The 24,257-nt window shown below is 46.3% G+C and overlaps 1 protein-coding gene across 2 annotated transcripts in view; it reads right to left on the reverse strand.

The window, feature by feature from the left end:
* The window catches only part of IGF2BP1 (insulin like growth factor 2 mRNA binding protein 1), a 53,670-nt gene that overhangs the window by 28,331 nt on the left and 1,082 nt on the right, over nt 1–24,257 (reverse strand). For both annotated transcript variants that reach the window (XM_075911557.2, XM_075911556.2), the window contains exon 2: nt 23,457–23,517. In XM_075911557.2, coding sequence (XP_075767672.1) covers nt 23,457–23,517 — 61 coding nt within the window. The remainder of the gene's footprint in view (nt 1–23,456; nt 23,518–24,257) is intronic.

Consider the following 24,257-nt stretch of genomic DNA (forward strand, 5'->3'; position numbering starts at 1 on the left):
CTGTCTCGCCCTGTGTGTTGTGCTCCGACGCGGCGCCGACGGGGCGGGGGCATGGAAGCACGCGACGCGCTTTGTCCACGGAGGTCCACGTGCTCCTGAACAGGTGATTTGCTGACTAGCACGGGAAGGGAAGGGTTAAGGATGCCCTCCGTGTTTTCATTTTATTTTCCTTCGATGTCGGAAACGCCGGGCGACTTGCGAGCAGAACGGTAGCTAAGTTCTCCCCCCGAGAGCGCGTCGACCAACAGCGCTCAGACGGGGAGAGAGGAAAGGGAACCGGTTCCAGCGGGTTGGCTCGTTCTGCTATCAAATGGAGAGCGTGTGTCTGTCTGCTCAAGAACTCCTCCTGAACGAGGCCACCCATTCGCTAGGCAGCTTCCCCTGAGAACGCAGGGCAACGTAAAGGGCTGGTTGTGCCAGGCCAATGGGATGAGCCTGGAATGGGATCGCTTCTCATCAAACCACACAGAAAGGAGACAGACTCACCAGGCAGGTGAAAGGGGCTGGCTGGGGAAGCCCCCCCACCCTCTGATCTGGGACTGCCCCAGCCCAGAGCTTCCCACCCCCCAGGTTCATATAGGGATGTTGCTGGCAGCTCCCTTTCATACGGGAGTGAGGAGAAAGTGCCCGGTTTGCTGCATTCCCCACGCCGGCTGGGGAGCGCAGGGGCCAGACGAGCTGTGCACTTTGTTCTTGCTCCCTGACAGGGACAGAAAGGGGACGAGCCCCCCCAAACCCCACCCACCTCCCAACACACACACAGTCCCCAAAGCAGAACCCCTCCTCACCCCCCAACTCTGACTCCTGCCCCCTCCTTCCTCAGCCCCCTGCCCTGAGCTCCTCCTGAAGGACCTGAGCTGTACCGAATAAACGGGCTAAGTATGAAAACATTCCAAAAACCTGCTGGAGAGCTTTGCACACCGTCCTGCAGAACAGAAAAAAGAATCATCGCTGGATTTAAATTTAAAATGTAGATACAAAATTAACTACATACGTTTTCTTTGTAAAATAAACCCTATTTAAAATCCACTGTGGACTTATGAGAGCCTAAAATCTAACGGCGCTATCATTTAGTAGAGTCATTTACATGAACAGAAAATAATCTTCCAGTAATGCATGTTACTGCTGGTATTTTAAAGCCAAACCACTGAGCTTATAGAAGTCAAAGCTTTAGCACCTGGAACCAGAGTTTGCTGAAGCGTTAAACCAGCTTTGGACAGCAGTAACGTCTCCTGCAGGTGCCGAGTAGGAATGTAAGCAATTAACCGGTTACCCAGTAAGCCTTAGGTTAACTTTGGGCCGGGTGGTGGGGCCCTGGGTCAGCCATACAGCAGCCCCATGGCCCAGGTCCCAGCCCCATGGCCCAGGTAGGGGCAGGTGGTACCCCAGCTCGCTGCGGCAGAGGTAACTCCAGCCCCACAGCCCCAGCGGGGACAAGCAGGACCCAGGCCAGGCAGCCCGCTCCACCAGGTCACAATTAACCCGTTAAACATTTCATTTAAGCGGTTAACTGTTTAACTTTAACCGCTGTTTCTCATCAATGCAGAGAGAATATTTTCTTCATTTCTGTTCATGAGCTTCTCCAGCTCAATGGACTAAGTTCATTCAAAGTGAAGACACCAGTTGGAAGTTGAAAAGCAGGAAAGCTTGTTTCTCTTTTGCAATCTATGAATAAACATGAGGGTGCGCGAGGATAACATCTACTAGTTCTAAAACCTTGAAGGACACGATGACCAGGCCAGTCAGTTCAAAATTCACCACTTACAGTTCCCTTTGTTTCCTATACCAATTCGTTCTAAATACAAATCATCTAAATACAAAACATTCTCTAGCACATTAAAGATGATTTAACTAACATAACCAATGTGAAAATGCTGTTTTTATGCATTTTCCATTGAATTCCAATCAATCCGCTGGCAGTCGATTGATCGTTTCTGCTTAGATGCAATAAATCAACTGCTGAGTGCTCTCCCATCAACTCCGGTTCTCCACCAGGACGAGATGAGCAGGTGGGGTTGACGGGACAGCATCCGCTGCCGACTTTACGGTATGGACGGCACCACAATAAGTAGGTCCAAGAATGTGTGTAGCTGAAGCTGAGTATCTTAGATCGATGGGAAAGCGGGTAGCATTGACTAGGCCTAAGACAGCTGCAGCTTCCAAGTTATCTTCAAGTCTAAACCTTCCAACACCTCCCCCAACACCGGCCTACATGCCACATCGCTGGAAAAATAGCCATCGGCTATTTGTGGATAGTTCTCTGAAAACATCCACACAGTGTGCAGCGGCAGTCAAAAAAGCAAACTGGATGCCAGGGATCATTACAAAAGGGATAGAGAATAAGACAGAAATTATCTTCTTGCCTGCTGTATAAAACCATAGTACGCCCACATCTTGAATACTGCAAACAGATGTGGTCACCTCATCTCAAAAGAGATCTATTGGCATGGGAAAAGGTTCAGAAAGGGGCAACAAAAATGATGAGCGGTTTAGAACAGGTCCCACATGAAGAGAAATTAAAAAGACTTGGACTTTTCAGCTTAGAAAAGAGGAGACTAAGGGGGGGGGGGTATGCTAGAGGTCTATAAAATCATGACTGGTGTGGCAAAAGAGAATAAGGAAAAGTTATTTACTTATTCCCACAATATAAGAACTAGGGGTCACCAAGTGAAATTGATAGGCAGCAGGTTTAAAACAAACAAAAGGAAGTTTTTCTTCACTCAGTGCACAGTCAACCTGTGGAACTCCTTGCCAGTGGATGTGGTGAAGGCTAGGACTTTTAACAGGGTTAAAAAAAGAACTAGATAGATTCATGGAGGTTAGGTTGATCAATGGCATCTCTAGCCTGTCTGTCTGGAAATGAGTGACAGGGGAGGTTTCACGTGAGGCTTCCCTGTTGTGTTCTCTCCCTCTGGGGCACCTGGTATTAGCCACTATCGGGCTAGATGGACCGTTGGTCTGACCCAATACAGCCATTCTTATGTCCTTATGCACATCCAGTCCCTTTCCAACGCTCTGTCTTATGGGGGAAGTAACAAGTAAACAAGCTTATAAATAACACACTCTCACTCTCCTATGTAGCACTTTAAAGACTAACAAGATGGTTTATTAGGTGATGAGCTTTCGTGGGCCAGACCCACTTCCGCAGATCAAATAGGGGAAGAAAATTGTCACAATTTTATGGTTGTGACAATTTTCTTCCACTATTTGATCTGAGGAAGTGGGTCTGGCCCACGAAAGCTCATCACCTAATAAACCATCTTGTTAGTCTTTAAAGTGCTATATAGTCCTGGGTTTTTTTTCTCTCTTTTGAAACACACAATAGAATCTGCTTGCAGGAAATGCCAACCGCGGGACTCCAGTCACCGCAACACTGAAGCGGAGGTTCCAATGCTGCTCATTCGGCCCTCTGCTGAGAGCCCGGCTTTTACCCCAAATGAATAACCTCCGAGTAAGGCAGCTCCCCGGCATTCAATTCATGATGGGGCAAAGCCAGCGATTCCTGGAACCTCTTCCTTTTTGCATGGCTGAGAGACCCTCGCAAGGTGTCATGATCAATTTCATCTCGCTGGAGGCAGGGAGATGTGTCTCCCTGTGTGTCTGGAACGGCGCCAAGCATGCCAGGGCCCTGACCGAGGCTGCAACCAGTAAGCAGCACCGTAACACAAAAAATCATCTCACACTCTGTTTCCTGGGACGCTATCGGCTACTAAGGGCAGGGCAGCGTGGGTGCGGTCAATGCGATCTGTCTTATGCTGACAGCAAGATCCCACTTCCAATCCTTCCTTATGCTGCAAGCGGCAAACCCACCTGGTAAAATGTGTCTCCCTTCGACTCTCTGTCATAAGCTGCTGCTTTAAAAAAAAAAAAAAAAAAAAAAACAGCTGCGGGGATATTCTGGGGGGAGAGAGGGGACCAAGCAACCCCAGAAATGCCTCCCTGCTCATCAACACTCTTGTATCGTCCCGATTTTGCATCATGTATTAAATATAAAATGCCAGCCGCAGATTGCAGCTCATTCTGAACGCCCTCCGCCTGCGTCCTCCTCCAGAAAGAGGCTTCACTGACTCCCACCTGTTCATGAAATCCAAATCCCAGAACACAAGAGCTGGAAAGGCCCTCGAGAGTCATCGCGTCCAGTCCCCTGTCCTCACGGCAGGACCAAGCACCATCTTCTACACCACCCCTGGCAGGCGTCTGTCCAACCTGCTCTTCAATATCTCCAGCGATGGAGATTCCACAACCCCCCTGGGCAATTTATTCCAGTGTTTAACCCCCTGACAGGCAGGAAGTTTTTCCTAATGTCCAACCTAAACCTCCCTTGCTGCAGTTTAAGCCCATTGCTTCTTGTCCGGTCCTCAGAGGCCAAGGGGAACAATTCTTCTCCCGCCTCCTTGTAACACCCTTTTAGACACTTGAAAACTGCTCTCCTGTCCCCTCTCAGTCTTCTCCTTTCCAAACTAAACAAGCCCCATTCTTTGTCTTCCCTCCCAGCTCATGTTCTCTCGACCTTTCATCGTGTTTGTTGCTCTTCTCTGGACCTTCTCCAGTTTCTCCACATCTCTCTGGAAATGTGATGCCCAGAACAGGACACAATCCTGCATTTGAGGCCTAATCAGCACAGATGCAAACTTTTTTCAACCTTAGGTCCTTCTACGGCCTGTTCTCAGAGCAACAGAGCACCTCCCGGGCTCTAAAATACTCATCTTCACTGACCCATTGGAGTTAGGGAGGTGACAGTATCCTCATTTTACAGAGAACGGCGGCACCATCTGGCCAAGCAATTTCCTCAAGGCCACACAGGGCAGGGGTTTCGATCGCAGGTTTCCCAGGGCAAAGACTAGTGTCCTAACCCCTGAACCAGTGCTCTGCAAATTTCCGGAGGTGGGGCAAGGGGAGACAAGGCAGGGCATTTCTAGCCTGGAGATTGTTTAAAGATCCAGGCATGGAGTGAAAGCTCGAGGTTAGTTCCACCTGTTTCCCAAATCTGTGGCCAGTGAGAACTTAATGCTCATTACTATGCTTTGCATTTGAGAACTGTAATAAAAAGTTATCAACCCTCTTCCCAGTGCCCTCTACTGGACAGACTCAGAACCACTCAAGTGCGTGTCAAAGGCTCCGTACTGCTCCCAGATCAGAGAGATTCTCCAAGGAGAGGACCTGTGCGGTTTGGAGAAAGAGGATCTTGTTTCTACCCCCCCACAATGAAAAGCACGGTTAAAAAAAAGGCATTACGTTCCAACTGGCCACAGATTGCTCCCCTTTCATCTATGGATCTTTCAGCCATCGACAAAGGCATAGGTTAAATATCCTCATTGGCCTCGCGTCACAGACAGGAAAGAGAAGAGACGCAAAGTTCAAAGGATTGGCCCGGGGTCACCCGGCAATCTGGAAGCCATCTGGAATGGAACGCACGTCTCGGGACTCCGGGTTTTCCACCCTAACCACGAAATGACACTTCGGTCCAAGTTTTTGCAAGTGCAGAGTTTTTGCAGCAAGTATGAGTGGGCACGTAACTATCGGATAGTGTGCCCACCTCCACTGTCTCAGAGCGGCTTACATGCGTATTGCTATCCCTGCTTTACCAAGGGGAAACTGAGGCACAAAGCAGTGACGTGAACAGCAGATGTTGTACTGGTATGTGGCAGAACCCCTCAATTTGAGACTTTAGGGAATAAACAAAAGAGAGTCGGGGTGAAAATAAGGCTTATGTTGACAATATAATGAGGCTAGGCAGAATTTTTTATATATATACAAAATTTTGACCAATAGTATTGATTTTTAATGTTAAGCTTTTTTCTCCAATTTTTATCAATTTACTTTTCAGAGCTGGGCAAAGTTCTGGGTTTAAACATTGTATATTTGTATTTATTTAAACGTTCACAGCTGTTGGAAATTATGGGGTAGCCAGGGCTTGTGGGAGGGTGGGGGACCAGATAATTGTGATTTAACGATAGTTGGCACTGGGATTCAGAAAGCTAGTGTTCTACAACCACTGTTCGCATCACATATCAAACACACACAGCAAATGCCAAGTTCTCAAACACCATTTTTCTTGCTTTATTGGTGAAGTTTGATGATCACAGATAGAAATGGTGCACACGTGTTGAAATTAGGGATGTAAAATTTCGATTAATTGGCTAATCGAATAGTCGGTGTAATTTGCAACCACTATTCGATTAGTCGATAAGGGCGCCTCCGAAAGTGCCACATGGAGCTCGGTATGAAGGGGGCATGGCCGTGACCAGCACACCCCACCGGTGCCAATAAGGTTCCTGCGCCGGCCACCGGCAGGCTGCCCCTGCACCACGCTGATGGTCTAGGCAAGAGGCCGTCCCCTTCCGGTGACTGGGGTGGAGTCGACTTAGGAGACATCGTCCAGAGCTAGAGAACTGGTATTGGTGTCAGGGGGCTGTGTCGGGGGCCTGGAGGCAGGTCTGAGCACGCTCTCACAGGGCGGGGAGGGGGCAGAATACCCCCCAGCCGGCCCCTTTCGCCTGCCTGGTGGTTCTGTCTCTTTTCTGTATCGTTTTATGTCCTATGCATCGAGGGGGGGGAGGTATATTTTATAATATTACAATAATTTGAGGTGTAAAATTATTATTTGTTCATATTAAATAATTTTTAAATTAATTTTACGTAATTTGTAATTTAAATATAAATTTAAGGGTCTTTTAAATTGTGTGTATGATACATAACTTCTTTTGTTGAAATAAAAACAAGCATAGACCATGGTTAATCAAATGGAACAGGCTTCTGTGAAAATTTCAGACACTTCGTAAGTTTGAGATTTTGCATAAACAGAGCTCGACAAACTACTGATCTACTCATCCGTGGCAAGTAGATTTCAGCCCAGCGCCCCGTTCACCGGCGGCGCGTGCATGCGCAATGCGGGCCTAACGAGAGGCTTTCGCCACCGTTTGTCAAGCCCTGAGCATAAAGATAGAATTATTCATGCAATTGCAAAAAATTGACATATTTATTGATATAATTAATATACATTTTGTGATTTTATTTGGGAATAAATAACTAAAACACAAAATATTAACAAAATAACCCCTTCCTTTCTCCCAGTGCCAGGCACTCCCATACCCCCACTGCAACCCAATCCCCCTCCATTCCCCCAGAGCCAGGTCCCCCCCAATCTAATGCTTCCCTCCTCCCCCATAGTCAGGCTCCTCCAGCTGCCCCCAACCTAATATCTGGGTCCCGGAGTCGATGTTGCCGCCTGAGCCGTGAGCGCGGGCGCAGAGTGGCCCGGCTGGCTGTGAAAAATTTCAATAGGGCCGCATGCAGCTCCCCAAACGCCAGTTTGACACGCCTGCTGTCAGGTATGGTAAGAGGACGCTGCCCACGAACCTGGGGGCACTAGCTCTTACCGATTACAAGTTCTTGGGCAGACAGACGGACTCGCTCGCAGACAGACAAACTCAAATAGAAAGGGGTTTTCAACCAGTGGCCCACAGCCCCTCGGGACGGCCGCAGACTGTGTCTAAGGGGGCCACAAAAGGACCGTGGTTTTCCACAGTGGTCCGTGGATACTCGGGGGCCGCAGATTCCGATTTCCGAAGGGGACCGTGCCAGCAGCCGGCCTTTTTTCGGGGTCCAGAAATGGGAAAAGGCTGCAGGCCCCCGTAGCACAGTAACGGCCGCCCCTTCCCAAAGTGCTTCTAAAAGCGGTGGGGGAAGAGTTCACAACAAGACTGCTGCTGGGAGAGAGCATGGGGCTGGGACCCAGATCCAGGCTCTGTTTCTAGCTCCTGCTGGGGGACCCTGCGCAAGCCACTTCCCCTGCCGTGTGCCTCAGTTTCCCCACCTGCAGAAACAGGGCGGACGATACCAACCTGCTCTGTGATCTACTGAAGAAAAATGCTCGAAGTGTCAGCAACGAGCGGCCTCGTGTCTGCCAAAGGCACGGGAGGCAGGGTGGGGCGGCCGGGTGCTAACGCGCGATCGAAAGGAGGAGAATGTCAAAAGCCCTGGGCATTTCCCCAGGGCGCTGCTCCCGGCGAGGAGGGCTTGGGGCGGCAGGGAAGGGAGCCTGGTGCTGGCAGACAGCCGGCGTGTAACTGAACCAAAGGGGGTGGACCTGTGGCAAGCCACAAAGACTTGGCAGAGCTCAGGGAGACGCCAGCTGTAGCAGAAAGCCAGGCATGTGCCAGACCTCAGACGAGCGCCTGCCGCAGGAGAGGTTCGGCCGCGGCGTCCCTCTGGCCTCTCGGAGAGGGCAGGAGGGAGGTACGGCCCAGGCCTTGTCCGCACTAGACACTTGCACTCGGGACACGGCCGACCACTGAAACTGCACTCCTTGACTGGGGTTCGAAGCCAGGACCCACCGGCGCCGATGCTGCGGGCGTTCCGGGGCTGGAGCACCATGGGGGAAAGTGAGTCACCGGCAGCTAAGGCTTTTCCCCCGCCGCACCCCTCCCACTTGCCTCCTCTCTCCCTCCCTGCCAGCACTTCCGGGGTGCTGCGAACAGCTGATCACAGCGATCTAGCTCCGGGACGGATGGGGAGGCACAGGGGACAGGGCACGCTCAGCGGAGAAGGCAGGGAACAGGCAGGGCGGGGTGGGGGTACGCAAGGAGAGGATCGGGGCCTGGATCGGGGGTCGAGCCTCCCCGCCCCATCAAAATGGGATGTCAGTGCCTATCTCAGGACTTCTAGCTGCATAAGCAGGTGTCTCCAGCCTGCACATGTCCCCTCTGTAAGTGTGGAGGCCACAACAGACTCGTTAACCTCGCTCGGCCAATCTAGCTCTCTAGATGGAGGCCGTGCCTTCGGGAGGGCTACGCTGCGTCCGTAAGACAGCCAAGCAACGCGCCACGACGCGGCTCCGGAACGGGCTCAGAGCGCTTTGGAGGGGCGCTGGCCCCAGAGCAATTATGAACTCGCTCCCGGCTCTCGTCTTTGCCCTGGGGGCGCAAACTCGGCTCCGCCAGCCATGGGGCCAGCGTGCAAAGAGAACTCGGTGTCCACCTGGGCACCTGCTGGGCCTTGAGAGAGAGCAGCTGCTTGGGTGCTGAGCTCTTAAAACCGAAACAGGGGAGATGCCAGGGGCTGATTTCCTGGCTTGTGTTGAGGCACCTAGAGAGCCTGGTGAGAAACTGGCCTTGAGGGTCCGCGACGGCATTTCAAATCCAGCTCCAAACGCCTTCAAACGTCTGGCCCTGGAGCCCTGCCCCCCGTTATCATCCCCTTAGACTTCGACTCCCATGTCAACCATCTTCTCCCCCTGTAAGCTGATCAGCTGTTCCACTGCCCCCAGGAAGCAGCTTTGGGCATAACAGGTGCGACCGTCTGTCCCATGTGGTGCTCCTGGAGGTTCCCGAGGGCCCCAAATCAGCTGTTCGCAGCATTCCAGGAGCGCTGGGGGGACAGAGGAGGAATTGGTGGGCGAGAGGTGCAGGTGGGAGGGAGGCAGAGGGGAAGCCTGCTTGTTGGTAGCTGCGCCGCACCCACCAATTTTTCCCCGCGGGTGTTCCAGCCCCGGAAACCCACAGAGTCAGTAGGCCCTGTAGGATCCCTTTGCAAACCCGCCCGCTCTAAGCGCCTCTGTGTGGCCACTGGAGCCAAGGCGGCAAACCCTTGTAACGGGCTGGGTGAGTGCGCATGTGTGACGGCGAGTCGGGGGTCCCTCTGGTCCTGCACCCCCGTAGCAGCAAGAACAGGCCCCGCCAGCCAGTAGAACTGAGGGTTTATTGCTTTGCCAGGATACAGCCCAGCCTAGACGTGACGTGGCTACAGGAGTCTGGGCCAGGATGCCTCAGCCCCCTTGAGATGGGGCGCCTGAGCCCCTAGACTCCCAGCCCCCCTCCTTAGTCGGTCTCCTTCATGATTCCAGCCTTCCCCCAACACAACCTTCCTTTGTTCCATCCCTTCCCTTAACCGGTAGAACCGGTTCGGTCACTGTCGGGGGGCCCTCCAGGCGCCCCCCCTCTCCCCCAGCTGGGCAGCACTCACAGACAGAGGCCAGTAGGGGTCGCCCACAGCCCAAGCACAGCAACCAGCAAGGTCCTGACGCTACATCCCAGCATATAACTGGGAAACCGGAACAGAGGGGGCTGACGGAGCAGTGCGGGCAGGGGTACAAGAAAGAGGAGGCTGAGGGAGCTAACCCAAGGAGGAAAGCTAGTGGCTCTATTCAGATGTAAGTACAGGTTGAACCTCTCTGGAGGTCAATATCGTCTAGCAGCATCACCAACATGGCCACTGCTCGCCGGGCTCTGGGAAGGCATTGAGGGGTAGATTAGAGCTAAATAGCAGCGCAGAACTCAAAGAGCCAGGACTGGGGGCTGCAAACAAACTTTATCAGATTGTAGGAAACCTGGCCACAGCCCTTGCTAAGTGGGCCAGCGGCTGAACCAAATCCTGCCGGACCACGGATGTGGCCAGACCAGTGAGCGCCAGGCTAGAGAAACACAAAAAGAAAATAGAACTAAGTCCTTGGCACATCACTGGTACAAAGACAAACCCCTGCTGAAGAGATCTGGCGCTGCAGGGGTGTGTGTGTGACACAGACATGCACATATCTGTGTGTGTGTGTGTGTCACACACATGCACATTTCTACTGGCCCAAGCCTGTAATTATTGCTGACAGGCAAGCAAGCAGCAGCGCACTCATTTTTTCCCATCCCTCCGCTTGGCAAAGGACGGGCACGTGGCATCTGGCACCCGTGCTTGGATTAGCGATTGCTGATCTGCGGCGAGAGAGAATCGCAGCTGGTGGTCAATAGAACAAGGCTCTGGGTACGTCTCCACTGGAAATGCTACCATGCCACTTCCAAAAGAGATGGCAGCTAGGTCAGTGGAGGAATTCTTCCTTCGACCCAGCTCTGTCTATAACTGGGCTCAGGTCACCTTAAACTAGGTGTCTTGGGGTGTATGCTTTTCACAGTGACTTTGCTGGCTCAGTCTACCCTTGCAAGGTAGACTGATCCCAGATTGTTTCCAAAGGAACAAAGAGATTCAGGCATCCAAACTGCAGTGTCCTTTAGATCCCTTAGGAAAAGGCACAACCTAAATTACTTCCTGTTTTTCCCTTACCCATTCTTGAGATAAGTTCAGAAGAAAAGGTGCCCTCGGGCAGCCAGAAGACAAAGAGTGATCTGGGTTCCAGTCCCAGCTCTGTTAGGTCATCATATCACCGGCCTCAGTTTTCCCCATCTGTAAAATGGGGATACAAACTATTTCCTAACCTGACAGATGGTTGCAAGACTAAATGCATTAGGCTTTGTGAAGCAGGTAGGGATCCTGGGATGAAAGATGCAATATTAACATCAACGTAGCTCATCAGAATTGCTACCCCAGTCCCATAATCCATCTGACTTAGTGTCTAGTCCCTGACTGTGGCCAATACAAGATGCTCCAAAAGCACAAGGAACCCCATGCTGCCTCTAACAGGAAATTGTATCCTGCACTTGCCCAGAGAGGAACTCTATCTCAGTGTTTCTCAACTAGTCGTGTGAGTACCCTGAAGGGTACTCGAGAGAAGTCTGGGGGGTACGTCAACACAATTGAAATGTGGAGAAAACTGAATTTTTGTTTTAAGTTTTACAGAGTTTTATATCTGTACTTTTTACACCCAAAAATGTCATAGTCCGCCGGGCTATGATTAAGTTGTTTAAACAAATGTGTTGCAATGGTAGAGAAAAAAATTGTGTGTCTGAAAACTGTAGGTACTGGGGGTACTTACAATTTGTTTAAGGGTTCCTTTATAAAAAAAGGTTGAGAAACACTGCTCTATCTAATAATCTCACGTACAGTTACTGCCAAAGTCAATATCCCAAGTGTCTGTGGACAAGGCCAATTTAACGGTAAGTAATAGGAGGGAAGATAGATGGGTTTCTACAGGGTGCCCACTTTGCATTATTGGCCAGTTCTAATTTGCTGGCAACTTGCCACACACTGAAAGGCTCTTTCTGCCGAAGCCAGGAACTGCAGCCCCAGCTACAGCGAGCATGCAGATTCTAACCCCATGTCGGAAAAGGGGCAGGGTGGCTTAAAGGCACCGGGAGCAGGAGACAGCTCTGCTATCGCCTGGGCTGCCAGTTTGAAACCCAGCGCAGGACAGAAAGGGCCAAAAGTTGGTACCACCTCATGGCTGTTCGATGGCCCGTGTGAAATTCGCTGGTGCAGGGCCGGGCTTCTGGTTTATGGTTCCCTATTTGGAGGTGGGGGGAGGGAACGGAGGAGCGGGTTCATGTGAGTTCCCAGCTGCCACCAGCCCTGGGATCCCACAAACGCAGCTGCCTTGGGGGTACCTAGCACCCCAAATGTAGGGAGGACTGGTCTGTCTGAAAATAGCTCCACAATTCACAGCCTGGGTGACTAGAATGGCAAACTCCAGGGCCTGGGGAAACGCAAAACATTTTCTAGACCATTGATGTGGATTGAGAGACCCTCAAGAGTTATGTACGGGGGAAAGATGGAGCAAAGTGCTCACGAGAGCTGGGAGAGTGGAGGGGGGTATTTCTAGCCTACTCGTGGCATTGCATCAACCGAAGTGCAGCTGTGATTGTATCGTTCCTTGGTCAATCTGGTACAACTCTGTGTGTGTGGACACTCTTAAATCAGATCAGTTAGATCAGCTTGCACAGGTAAATGTGCAGGTGCAAGTTAAGCAGAGTGTCCACACAGGGTTTTGGACCACTTTAAACTACATCGGTTTTTCAACCAATTTAAGTTAAATTAGCGCAATGACTGCACGAAGACAAACCCCAGGAGACACAGAAACTGGAAAGAGGAATCAGTAATACTACTGAGATGCCATCTTGATGCCTTTCCTAAGACTACAAGAAGTCCTGTGGCACCCAGGGGTGGATGAGAGTTTTGCGGGGCCCAGGGCACGGGGCCTATTGAAGCGTGGGACCCGGGCCAGCACAATTTCACGCATGCGCCACGGCCACAGCCAACAGGAAGTATATCCGTCCGATATCCGCTGCTGGTGGCACCTTATAGGTAGGGTTGCCACGTGGTTTCCACAAAAATACCAGACAGTTCTATTTTCTCATTTTGTTTCCCAAACAGAAAGCTCAAATACTGGACTGTCCGGTTCAAAACCGGACACCTGGCAACCCTATTTATAGGCTAGATTTATTGGAGCATAAGCTTTCGTGGGCAAAGATCCATTTCATCAGATGCATCTGACAAAGTGGGTCTTTGCCCACAAAAGCTTATGCTCCAATAAATTTGTTAGTCTATAAGGTGCCACAGGACTTCTTGTTGTTTTTGCAGATTCACACTATCATGGCTACCCGTCTGATACTTTCCGAAGACTGAGGCTCAAGGGTGTGTGTGGCTCAAGGGCGTGTGGGTGTCTGTCTGTCTGTCTGTCTGTCTCTCTCTCTCTCAACCACAAAAGTTTGAGCCCAAACCAGGGGGCCTGGTTCTAGAACATACCTCCGAGAAGTAACTATTAAGCCAAGCGGGCTGAAAATTAAACTAGGCCGTTTCCCTTCACATTTTCAAATTGCAGGAACATTTTTCACTTCATGTGACATTTTTCATTCGTTCTGTCCCACCCCCGGAAAAGAGATGGGAGGAGGAAGGGAGATGGGAGTAGCAGGATGAAAGTTTTCAAATGAAAGAGGGAAAAAGTTGCATTTTGTTTGTAATTTTAGGGGAAAATACACCAACGCCTGCTCGAGGGAAAAGCAGGCCCTCTTCCTCTTCCTCTCCCTGCTTTGTACTAAAAAAGGAGAAAGGAAAAGAGGAGAAAGGAAGGGGAAATGAAAAAAAAAAAAAGACAAAATTCATCCAAAAAACCCCACCCCACCGTGTGACTTTTTTTCATTTAAAAAGTGAAAATTTTCAACGGCAACTAATCTTCTACAAAAATGTTCATTTTGGTCAAAAAGTCATTCTTGTTAAAAGAAATGCTTCCATTGAACACTGAAAAACAGCTTTCGTTTTAAGTTACTAAGTCATGATTTGAGAAATATACCCCCATTTCCACCTTCCCCAAAGCCCCCACTTCCTTCCTAACAACAACAACAAAAAAGCTCTATTCAACTTAAAATTCCCCAGCCATTTCAAAGGAGACGATTCTCTCCTGTGAGACAGGAAATTCAGCCGCTGAAGGGAAAGGAGTGGTGTCAGGGAAGCCGTTGGATTTGTCTGAAAAGAAACCATGCTGCTGAATTTAGTTTGATGGCTACACACTTCAGCATTATGGAAGTACAACCCAAGCCCAGCTGGGCCCTTTAAGAACCAGGGGAATAGGGTTGCTGGGAAATGTAGTCCTTTCTGGTGGCCATATTGTAGTCCCAGGCTGGGGCAAGGCATGCTGGGAAATGAGGAGGTATATATACTCTAGATTTCCTCAGATGGAGAGAGAGTTGTAAGAAGATAGGACTTGAGGGTGGTGTTCACTGGAAGCAAAGGGCAAACAGAACATCTTGCTTTAAAAAAGCATAAATATTATGCAATTTTTTTAAAAAAAGCATCTGTGACAAGGACCTGATCCAATTTTCTGAGAAATGGTGGACAGGATTTATCTGGGGGTTGGATGAACTAAAATAAAGTGCCGAATCAGTGGTTTGTTTCCTTGATCACAAATTCCAGGGATGTGGGGGGGTTTTGTCTGGCTTGTCACAAGCTCTCTATACATTCAGAGCTGCGACACCAATATTAACTACACTTTTCTTTGATGGCTGACGTTGGAAACTTGGCATTGAAAATCCTCATTGTGGATTACTGAATTGCTTAGTCTGAAGGGGAAAATAGCTAGTTATAAGTAGAACAGGGCAATTTTTTAAAAAAATGTCAAATTCTCTCCCCCCCTCCCCCCAAAAAAACAGGAAAAGACTTGGATAATTTTCAAGATTTTTTTTTCCCGCCATTTTTGGACCACTGCTAGTCTGAGCATGCTCAGTAGCCACCTACTGAAAAGTATTTGACTTTAAGGAAGCCTGACCCAGTCTACGATAGCACTACAAATTATTTTGGTCTGACCTGACCTAGAGGATCTGGCATAGGGATGTGAATGTTTAATCCGTATCTCTTACCCTTAATAATCGTATCTCTTACCCTTAATAATCGAGGCTTGCCAGTTAATGGGTGGACCGCCCTCCCCTCTGCCTATCTCTCCTCTAATCGGTTGACCAGTTGAACTATGTGTTTAACCAGTTAACCAATTAAATGGGAGTTTACGTCTCTAATCCGGCAGGGACAGGTTTTGCTGTGTTGAGACAATGAGTTTACTCATTTGTACAGCACCTAGGGCCAGGGCAGGCTGGCCTGCGACTGGGGTTCTTAGGAACCTCAACTGCGTAATTAATTAATATTGCCACACATTTCAGGATTGGAACTTCGGTGCGTATGCCGGACGACTGCTCCATTGCAAAACACTCTGCAAATCTGGCCTATATTAAATGTTTATCCTCTTCTTCTGGGACCATGCAGCCATCATGAGGCAAAGTGTGTACGGAGACTGGCATTTCCCTCCTAACATTGCCCATCCTTGTATTTGTGGCTTAGTCCCCACCTGTCCTAATTAGTGCAGACCAGCTCCTGTCGAGGTAGACACTGCACTAAACTAGCCTGAGCAGGGCTAAACGACACAGTTATTCACAAAGCCCCTTGTAGTCTCACTCAGGAGATAAACGGGCAGCAGAACCCACGATATAAAAGCAGTTTACAAAATCGACAGTATAACCGAGGCCCTAGAAAATCATTTCCATTCATCTCGCTGCGAAGAGGGAATTTTTTCCATCTTCCGCCCCCCTGCCTGTTCACATGCCCCGTAATTAGGTGAAAAAGAAAGGGCCCATCTCCACCGCCCCGGTCCTATCTGTGCCCTTCCCCCAACCCATCAGGAGGTTCCTGGGCAATTTGCCTCTGCCAAGAATCTCAGTAAAATGCCTTCCACTGTTCAGAGTTTATTCCAAGACCAGCTGGGGAAGCCCCCATGTGTTGGGCTGGAAAGAAAGCTGGAAAAGGGACAAATTCAGGGCATCCACAAAAGCAGGAGGCTACAGGGGCTGATTTTCAAAGGCACAAATAGGAGGGGTTAGACATGTCAAAAGCACCCACCTGACTTAGGAGCCTAAATCTGCCTTTCAAAAGGGACAGACACTTAGGAGCCTAAATCCCATAGGCATTCAATGAGATGTAGGCTCCTAAGTGACTTGGGCAGGCAGGGTATGATTTTCAAAAGTGCTTGGTACCCAGATTCTCCTTGCCCCTTTGAAAAATCTCCCCCATAATAAACTGAGAAGCTGCCGCATCCTTTGGGACCCTGTAAAAGGAGGCTAGACAAAGTCTGAGCAAACAGATCCCTGGGGAACCTCTGGGCATTGCTCCCCGGAAGGAGGTGGGGGAAGGGGACGAACTCAATCAGCCTGCGAGGGCCTGAGCAGTCTGGCCCCAATCCAAAGCACAGCAAGCAAGTGCTTAGCGTGGAGCAAACGAACAGTCCAATTAAGTCAGTGGAACTACTCGTTGCTTCAACACGTGTTTGGCTGGCTGCAAACCAAACTGCAGCCGGCGTTAGCAAGCCCCGAGAAAAACTGCTCATTTCACTTCAGTTCCACCTACATTTAAGCCGCTCCAGCCGCACCACTGCAACAAAAGGTTCTTCCGTTGACCTAATGAGATCTGTGCCAGGGCTGAGGCTGGCTGAATTACAGCGCAGGGGTCAGGGAATTTCTCAGAGCTCTGAGCAAGCAAGGTAAGCCAGCCAGCCCACTTTGTAGGGTCGCCCCGTGTGGTCATCTAAGAGTAGCATGCAGTAATTGATCTTAAACTAGTAGGAATTGGTCTGCCAAGCCCTGATTTCCCAAAGTGAACTCCATGGATCCTGGGGTTCCATGAGAAAATATTAATGCAATTGTGTGACCCTGCTATTTTGTTACTAATTCTCTGCTAGCCATCTTGGGGAAGAAAAAAGAATGGATAAGAATCACGCAAGAAATAAAAACAGAATTCCAAAACTGTGCCTCTTTATTTGGGTACCTATTGAATTAAAAACCACACTGTTTTAAGGGCTCTGCCCAATTTTCAGGACCCCGTAGGGGTTCCGCAGCCAAAAAAGTTTGGGAACCCTGGTCTAAGCTAACCTTCATTAAGTCACTTTTCAATCAAAATAAGAGTTTGCTCTGGATTTAATTAAATCAATTTAAAGTAACCCTTTCAAATAACTTTCTCGTGGAGGCAAGTCTTCAAATTTCTCATGGACACCATCACCAGGGAAGTGTCTAACAGAGTCTGTTTGGCTGAAAAGTCATTGATGTTTTCCATTCTTTCACCCTTATAAATATCCAGTTTCAAAGCGTGGACTGATAGACATTGGAAGGGTGCTACTGAAAAGTGAATGAGGGTTGACTAGCTATGATAAAAATCTATCACTGCTGATCATATTATCAATGAATATAACACATGGAGAGTTTTCTCTCTTCCATGTGCTCACCAACCAAAACTCTTTATTCTAAGGAGTTTCAGAAATATTTGCCAGCAATATTCAGTCTGTTAACAAAGCATACATGCCTCGCACAAGCCTGCATCCTTGCCTCTATACTTTGGAAGTGGTAGAGTTAAACAAGCAGCTAGAATTAAATCCGAAAAATGTTTTCCTAGCTGGAATCCCAAAGAGACCTGGACACTTTTGAAAATAACATGAACACCCAGAATTAAAGCAAGAATTAAACAAAAAAGTTTGGAGTTGATATAAACCTTCACGCTTCAGGACATAATCCAGCCTCTAACAGATACAATTAGGAAGAAACTTTCCCTGATCAGATTGGCCTATAAAGACTTTCTGTACATCTACATCTCCCCCTCAAACAGCCAGTACTGCCACAGCAGCCAGGTCCCTGGAATAGATGAACCCCTGGTTTTAACTAACATGACAAATTTGACGCTTCTTGTCTGCTTTTTTATTTTACACTTGTTTAAACTTTGCATGTGGATTCTTTGGGGTTTTTTTTAATTGTATCAACAATCATTTCTGAAAGACCCTCCCTGCTCGGTCACAATTTTCAAACCAAAAGCAGGTGGAGTGAGAGTTCAGAAGACTCCATGGTCCCTCTGACCCTTGTTGGTCCAGGGCCTGAGCTTACACATTACACGAAATGCTGCACTGAGCCTACACACTTCCATTTCTGCTGCTTCTCCTTCCACAAACTAGGAATTCCCCTTTATCTCAGTTCCAGGGCAAATTCCTCATAGCCAGAGATTGACAGAACATTGACAAGATGGGGTAGAACTTCCAAACAGGTCTCAAGGTTGGGCTACACTAGATCATTAGGGCGGTACAACAATATTGCTCGGATTGTGGAAAATCCACCTCCATCCCTGTGCAGGCAATGCTAGGTTAGTGGAAGAATTTGAGCTAGCTACTGCCTCTCAGGGAGATTTAATACCTATGCCAGCAGGAGAAACCCTGCCATTAGCACAAGTAGTTGCCTACACTGAAGTACTGTGTTTTTTTAAGTGTAGACAAACCCTGACTGAGTTAGGAGCTTCCATCTCATTTTCAAAAGTGACTTGAGTGTCTTGGTCACCAAATGTCTAGGTCACTTTTGAAAATGAGTCTGGACTCCTAAGTCACTTACCCCCTTTTGAAAATATCACTCCAGCTAAATAAGAAAAGAACTGATCAATGACTTTCTGGGTAGGTTTGGTTTGGTTTTTTGTGAGGTTTTAGGAACTCACGTGCAGTGACATTTCAGCTTTTCTGATCACTTTTAAACATCTTCAGTATCCCAGTTTGTCTGCCCTCCTTAGTGTAAAAGAAACACTGTAGAATCCCTTGGTAGTCACAAAAGAGTTTTATACGCATCATTTCTTCATCAACATTTGTTAACACTTTCTTGTTTGCAAAAGCAACATCTAATCTCTAAGAAACCCTCAAGTTGCCACAAAAGCTGGGTTTAGGGTTGTTTTTTTAAATCAATGGCATCATTAATAATGCAGACTGAAAACCTTCTACCCGCTGACATTGAGTAAGGTACCTTCCATTCATTAAGTCAGCAAAACCTGTACATTTCTACTAGAGTCAGATCCCTTTGCAGAAAGGGACTCTTTCTGTTTCTTCAGCCTGGAATTTCAAACACTGGACTAACTCAATCTTATTTTTCAACAGTCACTCCTGCTTTCTGAACTTTCCTAAGTCCTGGTGGCACACTCTGGAAAACATTAACATTTCTATCTCATGGGGGGGAGGGGAAGAAAGAAGGCGGATAGATGCCTTCTTGTGTGTCTAAATTTTTAAAGCTGAGACTTTTTTAGGGAGAAAAAATATTTATAGTTTAAAAATGGTGTGTGTCTAAAAGGCAAGAGGAGAATCAATCAACACCGGAGAAACTGATTAAGACCCAGCAACTACTACTGATGTTCTCTTAAGAACCCAATTTGCTCTTCTTCTGTAAGAAATACCATCAAATTCTAACAAAGGGCATCTACAGGTCTCCTATTTGGTTGGTTCAAAAGCTGAAGCTAGAAAGTTTGCAATTAAGATGCAACTTCTGGTAGACACTTGCCAGTCATAGTTCTGATTGAGAGATAACGGGGAATGTTAAGATTATCCTTTTATTTTCAATTATATTAAAAGTGTGCACATCTCCAGTGATTTAAACTGTAAACCTAAGTTTTCAAACTTACTTCAGAAGAACATTGAACTGACAAATTATTTCCATTCTTCATGGCTGGAAATCACCAACAGTGGTCATTTACAACAACTGTTGAGGTTGTAAACTAAGTATTAATAATCACTGTTTTAAATATACTAAGCCCAGAGAGAACCTAGTAAGATAGCCAAAGAGGAGATCTTAAATAAAAACTCAGACTATTAAAAAATTGCTCTGAACAAGAATACTGCTAACTTCTTTTGAAAGGCAGAGCCATTAAAAAGTTAACCTCTGATTTGAGGGAGGTGAATAACCTCAAGAGTGGATTATACATTTAATTTGTCTCAGTATTCAAGAAAGTTTTCTTGAATTAAAAAAGCTACCTAAATTTTCTGTTAACTTTTTGTAGAACCAAGAAATCAGAAGTGAACAAAATGCAGTTTTTGTCAACTAATACTTCAAAAGAAAATAGTGCCATTCACTGCTTACACACAGTTTTCAAATATTTCATTATGAACACACTAATAATGGGATCATGTGGGTACAAAATAGTATTTCTGCACAGGTATTAACTTGAAACAAAAACTGGAAAATAAAGGTAATGCAATCCCCCTCCAGCAAAGTTCTTAACATTTGACACAGCAATGCAGCAGACAACTAAATATCTGCTTATAATTAATCATTTTTCTCCTTCTGTTTGGGGGGGGGGGGGGACACAAACTTTTCTAACTGTCTCTGTTCGTCACAAGTTGCCTTTGCTTAAAAATAACCTGTGCAAATCCTTTCAGTTTGTAAGTGTATTGGCTGTTATCAGCCATATTCACTATTTCCCCCCAATTACTAAGTTTCATTCTCTCTGGGCTACTCACTTCCACATTCCTCATATTTGGAATGTTTGCTTGATGGATTCACTTCTTTCATTCTTTCTTTCTCTCCCTCCCTCCCCCTTCATTCATTCATTTTTTTTTAAAATCTATCCACTTAAGTCCTTTCAGTTTCAGACAGATACACTCCCCTAAAACATTTCTTAATCTTATGGGGGCTTGGGTAAAAACTTGTTTATTGAAGGGATCATTTCTTTAATAAGCATTTCAACACACACACACAATTTTTTAGAGTTTTTTTAAACCATCATTCTTAATTTTGCCAACTTCTTCTCAGTCAAGTCACAGAATAGCAATAAGAGAAACTTGAACCACAACAAACTTAATAAAAGTTTCATTTTCAAAATATTATCTCCAAACAATTACACTGTGTATTTAGCATTTGAGAGTTTTCTTTCTTTCTAACCTAATCTTTTAAAAGTACTTATTTAAAATGCTTTCCCATCAGCATTAATATATTTTATAGTTGAAATGTTGCTTGGAGAAACACTGTAATACCCATTCACAAAATTGCTCTTAATAAATTAGTGTTTGTGTTGTATTTCTGCCTCCGAAATGTATCCCAACAATTCTCTTGTGTACTATTAGTTGATTCTGCATATTTTAATTCATATTTATATTAGAAGTGGGGAGACTAGAAAAAACATTTTAAAGAAAGGAAACAATCATGAAAGATGCATTCACTGAATGAAATTTAATCAAATGTATTCATTACCAAAAAACATCCTTCAGTATTATTGAGCATTATTATGTTTAGTTTCTAATCAAACATATCCAATCCATAAGTCAACTTTTATTTTTAAAATTCTAAGAAAGGTGAATGAGTGAATGTAATTTATTTTTTTAAACCTTGTCAGGTTTTATTTAATTTTATTTTTAGAAATCATAGTAAAAACATCTGATTGAGTAATTGCCTATCCCACTTAGCCAACTAATTCCTGTTCTATACCTCCTTATACTGGAAAATCCAAACTCAAAACAACCAGAAGAACAAACTCAGAAACACAGCCTGTAACATAGTATCACTCTATTTAAAAGGAGAAAAAAATACAGTACACCATCTAGCAAAGATTATGTTTAACAACTTTCAAGTTTACTACCATTTTTAGAACAAAACAAATACAAGTCTACTTTAGGAAACTGAGACAAAGTTACTTTATGAAACCATAGTTAAGTGATAGAAGAATGTATCTAAATTGAACAACACCCCAATCTTGTACTAATAAAAGTTACTTGAAGTTAAGCACTTTTAAAGAGAAAGTCAACATTAAAAAATGGCTTCTGTAGCTTTAAATAAAGCAAATGATGTGTGTATTTATATATGTGTGTGTGTATAAAACCACCACATTAGGGCATATAGGATCTGTATGTAATTAATTTTATTTCTCTTGTTTCTCACTAAAATTGGCTAACTAACCTTAGGTCTGATTCCTCTTACTATAAACTTTAAACCACAATTTGTTTGAATTACACTGTCAGGAAGTGTTTACATTTAAGAATTGCTGCTCTTTGACATTATTAATAAAGTCTGAAAAGGGTTAGGAGAAAGTGAACTAAGCTTGAAATCTACCATGTTCTGTGCAACCCATTGAGTAGAGTTGCACTTTGATACTGTTAATAAAGTCTGAAAAGGACTGGGAGAAAGTGAACTAAGAAATATCCTGAAGTCTTCTGTGTTCTACACAACCTATTGATTTTCTAGCAGTGCTAAGAAAAAAATCAGACTTTTTTTTCGATTTTATAATGTTACCTTTCATCCTGTAATTGCCTTTCCAATAACATTTCATTCCATTGAAATTTACACCACAACTAAGTCTTTGGAACGTTGTAGGTAAAAAGCAATATTGATCACCTAGGCATGAATTGGAGGGATTCCTGCTAAAATGCTTTATATTAAAATTATGAGATCGGTTTTGGGGTTTGAGCTATACCTACTGGATCTGACTAAACACTTTGCTTTCAGCCCTGCAGCCTCTGGAATTCAATGAACACACTGGTGTGTAATTTTAAAAAGCCAACAAATGGGGGGGAGGGGGAGAGCAAGAATTAAGGCCTACCCCTTTGCTCACAAAACAGACTAGACTAGAGTCTTCGGATATATTTTTTTCTGTCATAAAACATTATTTTAGTTTTTTCAAGAGCCACCTTCCTTCTGCTCTGTTGTTGAAGTAACTGCCTAGTCACGTGGACCAGACATATTACAGATTCTGTTAGAATTCAGCATGGCCTATTTGGATTTGGGAACCACTGGCCTGCTTCCTGGGGGTAGGGAAAATTCAGCCTTTCTAGAAAACATTTCTTCTTTTTTTTTTTAAATGTGGCATCTCCCCTAAGTTGCAAAATATCTGCTGGGTCACCAGAATAAACTGTTAGCTCAACGTGCGAGCAACCAAGACAAAAGGCCAAGAGCATGGAGAAGTTTGTGGGCTTCTGAAAAAAAAATCTACTGGAAGAAATTATACTTGACACTTTTTCCATGTTTAAAGGCGAGAGAAAGGAAATTGAAGATTTCTCCCTGTGCTGTAATTATTATCTTTGAGAAACTGGGCTATTTTCCTCAGTTCAATTCCTTTAAACTACACCTTGGCCCAAAATGTGAAAATAAGCCCTCCTTCCCATTTAGAAAAATAAAACAATTTCTTTTTAAATATTCAAAATTTTAAATTAAAAAAAAAGGATTTTGGAGTGCACAAAAGAGCAGTGAACTGCACAGTATCTTTAGCAAGATCTCAGCAATTCACCCTCTTGGCCCACACCTACTTTTTATCCTTTTTTGTTTGTGTGTGTGTGTAAACTTACTTCCAAATTAATTTAGACAAAGATGACATGTAAAGGTGGATCACCAGAACGGATTCATGCCTAGCTTTGGGCAGAGATAATTGTTTCTTCAATTTAATTTCACATTCACCTAATTGTGAGGATAAACCTCTCCCCCAGCTCCCAGTAAGTTAGCTGTATCTTTGCAACGAGAAAAAAAATAAGAGGAATTAAATCATTGTATTACCTTTGCTTTTTAGGCACTGAATGTTCAATTTCTAGCTGTTTTCCATGCAGTTCCACTTTCCCTAAAAACAAAATGTGTCTTTTTTAAAATCTAAGTAGGGTGGGATGCAGAAAGCTTTGGGCCTCATTCTTGCCCATGGCTCTTTTTTAATGCCAGTGGCCTACACAGACCAACTGCATTTTCTGATTCCTCTGCGAGGGCACTTTGTGAAATACAAAACTGGTTTCAAGCTGGGGGGGAAGGCATGAAGGATAGGGGCTTGTGGGGGGCAAATGTGGGCTAGGGCTCTTGGATTCCTTCGCTCCCCCGGGCTGTGTTTGGACCAGGGAAGTCTCTGCTTCAGCAAAAGGGAAGAATTAAATGGGCAGCTCGAGTCTTTGCTGCTGCTTTTGTGTGGGAAGCTCTCTGGGGCAGAATTGTGTCACACAAGAGAAAAAAAAATGTCCCTCCCTGGAACGAAGGGGTTTCGCCCTGAAACCACGGGGAGAGCCGCCCTGCCCCTGGTTTTCATCTGGGGGGCACAGGAGGGTTTGGATTGGGGCGCGCCTGGCATCCTCAGAAACGTGTTTGCTTCCCTCCTAGTTTCTCTCGGGGAGAACAGCATGGCGACCTCCGCGCTACCCAAAGCCCACATGCCCCCAGCAAGCCCCAGCTTCGAATCAAAATGGCTCAGTCCAACGCCCCCCTCCCCCACCCCGCTGCAGACGGGACCCCCACCCCGATCGCGACCCCCCACGCCTTGCGGGGAGCCATGCTGGGGGGCGGGGGCTGGCTGCTGGGAAGCCCCGAAGGGCCCAGTGC

Source organism: Pelodiscus sinensis, chromosome 29 (genome assembly GCF_052426305.1).
Source record: "Pelodiscus sinensis isolate ZL-2025 chromosome 29, ASM5242630v1, whole genome shotgun sequence".
Taxonomy (NCBI): domain Eukaryota; kingdom Metazoa; phylum Chordata; order Testudines; family Trionychidae; genus Pelodiscus; species Pelodiscus sinensis.